Raw genomic sequence first — 8,226 nt, forward strand, 5'->3', positions numbered from 1 at the left:
CGCTCGAATGAATGGACATCGAGCCACACTGCGCGGAAGAACACAAAGAAGCCACCTCTCGACCCTTTATCGCGAATTAGGCGCCACTACCCGCTTGTTGCGCACGCCAAGGGATCGCAGGTCGAGTGGCCAGCGACAACGGCACAAAGAAAAGCGCCGTTGCAGCGAACTCAGCTATCGCAGCACCGTAGCGAGCGCGCTATACGCTGTTGTTCGTCTGTTTGGTTGTGTTGCATGTCTGGTAAATTTGGTTTCGCTAGGATTTGCAACACTCTGTAGTCACTCTGGGCAGACTTTTTCTGCGAAGAGCGATGGAAACCAGGGGATCCCAGTTCGAATTGACCGTTCCGTATACCGACGCGTTCGCATTATTAGAGAGAGAGAGAGAGAGAGAGAGAGAGAGAGAGAGAGAGAGAGGAGAGAGAGAGAGAGAGAGAGAGAGAGAGAGAGAGAGAGAGAGAGAGAGAGAGAGCAACTTTATTGTGTGCCCGGTGGGAAAAGGAACAGGTTGGAGATCCTCCTCGGTCCTCTTCCCCATTTTAGGCGGCAGCCAGGAGTCCTTGGACCCCGGCGGCGTCTTCAGCCAGAGTTATAGCAGATCAGAGAACCGGTACCGGTAGGCGACCGCCGTTACTGCGCATGCGCAGAGGCGGAAAAACTGGTTGTGCGCAGGCGCAAGTGCACCGGGTACCGTTCCGGGACCGGTACTCCGATCTGCTATAACTCTCTATTGGGAGCCTTCCCCCATTGCAGTATACATGCGGCGCCGGGGCCGGTTTTAATTAACCAGGAGTTGGAAGTAAGCGAGTTGGAAGTAAACGAGCTTTACCTGCGGGGTGCAGGGTGGCGGCGCGTGCCTGGTGAACCTGGTGCACGTGTGCGGCCGCTGGCAGGAAGGGTTCTCGCAGGCGGGCGATCAGCCCTTCTACGCGCAACCCGAGCGCTCCAAGATGGTGGCCATGATGAGCAAGGCGGGCGACTTCCCGTACGCGCGCGACACCGCCTTCTCCTGCCTGCGCCTCTTATACGATTGCCACGCGGTCGACGTGGCGCTCTTCCTGCCCACGCTCAGGGCCGGCCTGCACGAGATGCTGCCGGCCCTCGGCTGCTGGAAGGACGTGCGCGCAGCCCTCGACAGGACCGCCTGGACCAGCGAGGTGACCGTCACGCTGCCCAAGGTACAGCACCTTCCCTTCCGCCGCGGCGGCCGAATGTGTTTACGACTGCGCGAGAAAACGCGCCTCCCGGTTTTCCACTGATCAGTATCCTGGAGCTTATCGAGATACGCTTAGCGCACCGCATCCGGAAGGGATAACCACTCCCCTAGCGACACGCCCACTCAAAGCTCTGTACAGCTGTTCATTTGAGCTTGCTTGTCACTGATTTGACGCCACTGTCATCATATTGGCCTGATTTTTACTGCGGAGCAGTATATGTCTAACCCGCTGGTTTTCATTCCGGCGAAGCCGCTTTACGCGTTGCTGTTCCGGGGCTCCTCCTTGCCATTAGCCGACTCCTCTTTCGCGGCTGTTATTCCCCCCCCCGACACCACCAGTGTCTCCTTCACAAGTTCGCAATCGGCACTCTTATCAGATGGTTGCGAAGAGACACCAGAAGTGCAAAAGGGCGCAAAAAAAAAACAAAAAAAAAACGAAAGCCGCTGATGACGCATATGTAGCCGCCGCCGTTTCTGCCTCAAATTCCACCTCGTCGAGTTGCTGCGAATCCCTGTGTTCATATGAAGAGCAACTTGCCCGCTTAAAATTCCGACGTCAGCGCATAATTCTTCCGCTTGAAAGGCTTCCCGAGCGACATTTTCGCCTGTGTACTTCATGCCTAAGCACACGCCCAGCAGCGGTGTTGGTTTATGCGTGCAGGGGCGGCAGAAGGGGAGCGTGCACGCACAGCTATACTCGGTTACAACTCAAGAACGGCACCACCTCATGTAGTGTATCACTCCGCCAAAGCGCCGGACTCGTGACGTCAGTGCGCGCGCACTTTGAAAGGGGTTTGCTATGAATGCGTGATATCGTCTGCCTTGTCTCACGCAGTTTGTTTGTCGTCACTGGAGTCATTTATAAGCATATTAACTCCAACAAATCACGGGAACGGCTCACGCCATGTTCCAAATGTTCCCAGTAACGCCGTACTTGCGCGGCGCGGAGAAACACCCGGCTACGGTGATAAGGCACAGCGGCAACTTCCGGTGCCGTTCTTATGTTGTCACCGAGTATAGGAATCATGCGTCCGTCGGTGACATGCCCATTGTGCTGGTTTGAGATTTAAACGTGAACGGCTCATGGCTCAGTGCGCCATGTCAGCTGTCCTCCGTGACCGAGCGTTTCGGGTCTGGGTTGGTTCCTACGACAGGGGTGGGGGTGCAGACAGCGATATGTTTGTCCGCTGGAATAAAGCTCGAGGCCATCCGGGTTTGTACTCGCTATGGGACGGACTCATGCCGTTCTCTAGGAGGGGGAAGAGCGGGTTTCGAAGATGCGTCGACCCGAACAGAAGCGCGAATGGGCGCGTAAACAACGGAAAGCCACTGCCGTCGCCCTTACCGTTCCAAGTTCCAGCTCGTCGAGTAGCTGCAAATCTTTTCCGCGTGAACAGTAATTGCCCGATCAGAACGCTGAAGTGAGCCAGTAGTACTTGTTAGGTTTAACTGCCTTTCACTACTAAGCAAGCGCACATAGCCGCTTGCCGGTTTATGCGTGCACGGATTGGGAGTTGAGGGGGGAGGGCGTGCACGCGCAGCTGCAGGTTTCACGCCTTCAGTGATGGCATGACCGCTGTGCTGGCGGGAGGTTTAAACGTGGCCGTCAAACGGCCCAATGCGACCTGTCCGGTGTCCTCAGTGGTCGAGCGTATATGGGGTTGGTGATACACCGACGCTAGAGCGAAAGAGACAGCTCCACGTTAGTCCATCAAAATTAAGCTGAGGTCCGTCCAGGTTTCTCTCAGCAAATCGGACAGGAAGTATTCTCAGTCGCAAATTACAAACAGACGCGTTTTGTTTCGTGCACTCTGTGGACTGCGACCAGCTTCGCAGGTCATCCTTCTTCACAGAGCGGAAGGGTACTACATTTTTTCACACGTGGCGAAAGGGCATGGAGACATTTTACATAAGGATCCTAATACGGCTTGGCTGTACAAAAATATCAACCAGATTAAGAGTCTCGGGCCGGAATGAGATAACGGCACTTCCACGTCGACGCTGAATCTTGTGCTGATGCTTTGGTGAAGTGGAAGGCCTTTTAACACGTGAGCGCCATCTGTGTCACTCGCCGAAAACCCGTCCTGAGTGCGCGCAGTCAATCTGAGCGGAAGAATGCCGTGCCAGGAAGGACGAGGAGCACCCGCCTCCGTTGATAGGTAAGGTCGGCGCATGCGCAGAGGGGCTCGAAGCTGAATTGGAAAATACAATGCCAGGAAGAAAGAGGGTCGCGCCTTTCTCGCCGGCAGACATGTTCCTGGCGCTGAGCTGCACCGCTTCGCCCGCCTGTCTCCGTTCAATGCTGTATGTTACGATTCGACACGAGGTGCTTAGGCGTTGCTGCATGCGCGCGAGATACGCCAGCTTGCACTGCGCAGAAGTTCCGTATGTGGCGGCGACGCCAGCTCATCAAACACGTTTCCTCAAGTCGGAGCAGCGCTGTCGCGCGAGCCCTCGGGCCGGTGAGTCAGTGTTACGACTCATTTCGCCGCAATACTCCTCAGCGGTGCGGCGAAGCCTCCATTACGTGCGCCTTTCAAGCAGGCCCCCCTTGTCGGTGACTCACGTTTGCAGCCGACAATTCAAACAAGCTGTGACATGCCTGGATCAGGCGCCTCGATATCTATCGGCGCGATTCAAACCGGCGCTGGCAGATGAGGCAGGCTTCAACTTGCCCAAGGACACGGAAGCCCCCCGTCCGCTGCGGAGATCACCTCTCTCCCCTCTCTCGGACTCAGCGTGCGCCGCTACTACCGACTGCTCACGAACTCTGGAAAGAGTGCTGTGTGTGTCTGTGCCTTCGTGACGTGTGCACAATCTAGAGGGAACGCTTGTTTTGACCGTTGGCTCTGTGGGTATAAATAAGACTCCCCAAGCGCTGTAGTTCATTCCTGTTTGAGCAGTGAATCAATGCTGTCACTCTGCTCGAGTCCTGTACTGTAACCTCGTCCGTCGAGGCATTGTTCTTTGGCTTCGGCTCATCTCTCGCTATGAAGTAAACAGTTACGTTTGCCTATGGCTTCTGGACTTTACGGCAGCAACATTGGCTGGCCGCTCGCTTAACCACGCTACCAAACGTATGTCGGAGGCGACGGAGCGCGGCTCGGGTCGGCCTTCCCGTACCCAACACAACCAGCTGGCGCATGATCCGGTTCAAACTGTCTCAACCGAGACGTGTTCGAGCAAGCCTTTGCAAACGACGGCCGTTGGGTCGACTACCCCTTCCCCGCCCTCTCTCCGTCACGGCGTGCACCGGCTTCTATCACAAGGCCTATGGAAGTGTTTTGTGTATTCGTAATTTTGGTGCCACGCGCAACACGCCGAATGCCTGTTTTGACTCTTGCATTGGAGACTATAAATCAGCCCTCCTTCTTATCGAGGGTCACTGCATGCTGAGCCACCACGAAGAACGTTTCTCTGCCCGTTCGAGCTGTTATGTAGTAAGCACGCCGATGTGCAGCTATAGCTGCAAATCGGCGTGCTACAGAAGAGCGGCGCTACAGGTATACCTGTAGCACCGCTCTTCTCTACTCGCCATGCATTAAACAAGTTAAGTTTGGCTCTCACCTCTTTGTCATCGGCACGGAGGCAACTAAGCTGCCACGACTGGACGGGTCGTAGTCGTACGGCTTCGCCCATGTAACAACGTGCGGTGTTGCCGTGTAGTGGCGTTGGCGTAAGCAAAGATGATGCAGGACTGTCAGTTGATGGTGCGGCGGAACACAGTGCACCTAGATTAAAAACGAAAACGCAGCGTCAGTTCATGCATTTTGTTAAAACTTGCTGCTGCGTTTTGTTTAGCTCACTGAATTGTCGTTTGACTGAGTTACACAGCTTCGTCGTCCTTAACTTTTCTAACAGTCCACACAGCAGCAATGTGCGCTAATGAAGCTGTATATATATGTTAACATGAAACAAATCGTGTGCTGTGTGATTGTTTTTGCTGATTCGTTTACGCATAACCACCTTTAACACAACTATAACCTCACTAACCTAACCATAATTTACTACACGAAACGACGATGACTTTTTAAAGCTCTCCTCTTTACCGTGCAGAAGCGCCGGGCCTACACTGTGAATCATGTCCGCAGGTCTGCTTTTGCCTCAGATGTACACGAATAACCGATCGCAGGTCAGTTCAAGGGCCAAAATATGACGCAAAATGAGGCGCGACATACGACCTTATTTAAAAACGGGATTTCTGCTGCGACAACACGCAGTACACAGAGTTTCCACATTTCGGACATACTTTCTCGGCCCATTCTGTTGCAATGAACGGTCGTTCGGGTGCCTACTAATAAAGTGGACGCTGAAGTGGGCGTTTTATGTTCAGTATGTAATCCTTACAGCGGCGTGCGGCTATATATCGCAAACGAGATAAAAGGGGTGAATGGGTGGAGTTGTAATATCCATTAGCGCGTTCAACTTTTATTTACAATCATGATACGCAAGCATGGGCAGTTTTAACAGACTGAATTTTTCTCCCAAGCTCTTTCTTACCCGTTAAGCCAACCTATATACATAAGTGGGCTTCCCAAAGCTCCCACAGCTCCCCCGCATTTCTCACGTTGGAACTGCAGGCGCTGTTGGAGTCACCGGCTCTAGACCTGCGCAAGTCCCAGAAGAACTTGGTCCTGAGCCAGAAACCCTCGCCCACAGGCGCCCCTCCTTTGCAGTCGCAGTCCAAGCCTACCGTGTCCGGCGAGCGGCAGGCAAGAGCGAGCCTGGAGGCTATGCCGGCTTCCACGGGGACGGACCTATCTGACTCCAGCTTCAAGTCCGCCCAAGGAACCATGTCGGACCTGCAGAGGTCCTCCAGCGACGGCAGCGCCGCCGCGTCCATAGGCAGCCCGTGGCCGCACGACGTGTTCCACAAGGCGACCTTCGACATGGCCGTGGGCGGCGGCCGGTCTCCTGCCGGCTTCTCGGCGCTCCTCTCCCTCTGCACCATGATCCCGGCCAACAAGCCCGTCCGCTTCACCGTCGACAGGCCGTTCATGTTCGTCGTGCTCAAGGACGACCTCCTAGTCATGGTCGGCCTCATCAGGCACGTCCACGCCGGACAGAAGAAGAGGCCCGCCGATGCTTAAAACGCTTGCGGAGACTTCACTTCCGGGCACGTGGACGACGTGCACTGGCGCGACCTAGTCTTCGGACATGTAGGGGGTGTGTTCGAGTGTCAGAGTGGGTCTTGTACAAACAGTAATTAAACGATCGTTCAACGCAGAAGTTTGGGATAGTTGGCGAAACGACTTCGAAGCGCGACAAGACGGGGAGAAGGGGCACTTACACAGGACCAGCGCTCGTCCCGTGCAAGTGTCTTTCTTGGCATCTCCGTCGTGTCGCGCTTTTTACCACGTCGAAGTCGTAAGGGATCCTTGCTGCGCAATTTCAGCGATGCGTCGCGGCTTCGCCGTAGTAGACCGCCCAGAAGGGACAGACTAAACATTCAGAATACACCCTCCTAATATCGCGAACCATGTCGGAAATGTTGAAACAAAGTAGTGTACAGTCCCGAGAAGCCGTCAGTAATATTTCCCTGTTATTACTTTTTCGTTAGTGCGGCATCCTGACAGTGTAGAAATAGTCGATTGTGAAAAAGGAAGCTTCAAATTGGTCCTTGTCACGTCTGTTCGGGAAAGATGTATGTTTATACGTACCGAGTAAGGTCTCTGATATTTGTCATAGAATTGAGCGAGGTAATTTAGTGGCCGATGCCTCGGACGGGAGGAGCGACAAACAACTCCCCCCTGGATACGAACATAGGATGTGGTTCGGACCTGCTAACCGGCGATAGGTCCACGCCTGATTGGCCGCTAGCGTGAGGCACGAGACGGGGCACGGGAAAACAGTTTCAAGACAACGGGCATTTACTTCACATTCACAGGAAATTCAAAACAGGCAGACAGAAGGTTTGACGAGTTAATAGCACACTGCAGTTGACACCTCGTTAGGGTCAGAGCTGCCAAGAAACCGACACGAAGTACATTAATCACAATGAAAGAAACGGTACACGCCGTTACGAGCCCGAGGAGGAGGCGACAGTAAATGAGGGGGACAGTAGAGTACAATAGGCGGGGTTGGAGGCTTCCCCCAACTACAAACAATAGGCCCGCGAAGAACACATACAGCGTGGTGCACTGAAGGAGGCGGATAAGAAGCCCGTGCAGTCCGCTTAGAAAAATACAACACAGAAGATGAATAGGAAGAGTACGAGGAAAGGTGGAGAAGGGGAGAACGTCTTAGCTGCGGTCCGGCTGATGGTCTCGCCGGGGTGACGGAGGCTGTCGGTCGTCTGTGGTGGGGCGCCGCTCATCAGCGACGCAATTTGGGTGAACTCCGGCCGCGCACTTTCGCCTCCTTGAGGAATCTTCGGGGGCCCGAAGTTCACCGCCGTCGTCGCTCGGCCTCCCCAGCACAGCCCTCAAGGCCGACGCCGCGTCCCGGCCGTACGTCCGGCCACCACCAGTTCTCAGCCCATTCTCCCCGGAAACCCCGCACTGCACCACGCACAGTCCACCGGGCCGCGCGTCTTCCAAGAATTCGCGGGGCGCAGCCTTCTGCAGTCCGCGGCACTCTCGCCCACCTCTCTCTCCGAAACACAAGGCCAGCCGACCCGGGTGCGACAATGGCGGTGAAAACATTCCCTCGCTACGCGGTACGACTTCTCTCGGCTCAAAAATGGCGAGCGGCAAAAAAACCCGTCAAGGAGGGACATGAATTTCGCGACAATCATCATCATCATCATCATCACCAGCCTATCTACGCCCACTGCAGGGCAAAGGCCTCTCCCATTATTCTCCAATTACCTCGGTCCTGTGCCAACTGTGACCAATTTATTCCCGCAAACTTCTTGATCTCATCTGCCCATCTAACTTTCTGCCGCCCCCTGCAACGCTTGTCTTCTCTAGGGATCCACTCTGTTACCCTTAATGACCAGCGGTTATCTTGCCTTCGCATGACATGCCCTGCCCACGTCCATTTCTTCTTCTTAATTTCTACTAATATGT

General features: G+C 54.6%; 1 protein-coding gene across 1 annotated transcript; it reads left to right on the forward strand.

Annotated features, from left to right (window-relative positions):
- The first annotated feature begins 841 nt into the window (after window positions 1–841).
- LOC144149133 (uncharacterized) lies at window positions 842–6,434 on the forward strand. Its single transcript, XM_077680671.1, has 2 exons — window positions 842–1,178; window positions 5,797–6,434. The coding sequence occupies exons 1-2, from the start codon at window positions 951–953 to the stop codon at window positions 6,304–6,306; spliced, it is 738 nt and encodes a 245-aa protein (XP_077536797.1). The 5' UTR covers window positions 842–950; the 3' UTR covers window positions 6,307–6,434.
- The last annotated feature ends 1,792 nt before the right edge of the window (window positions 6,435–8,226 follow it).

This window comes from Haemaphysalis longicornis, unplaced genomic scaffold (assembly GCF_048455015.1).
Source record: "Haemaphysalis longicornis isolate Haplotype H1 unplaced genomic scaffold, Haemaphysalis longicornis Haplotype H1 scaffold_8, whole genome shotgun sequence".
NCBI lineage: Eukaryota > Metazoa > Arthropoda > Arachnida > Ixodida > Ixodidae > Haemaphysalis > Haemaphysalis longicornis.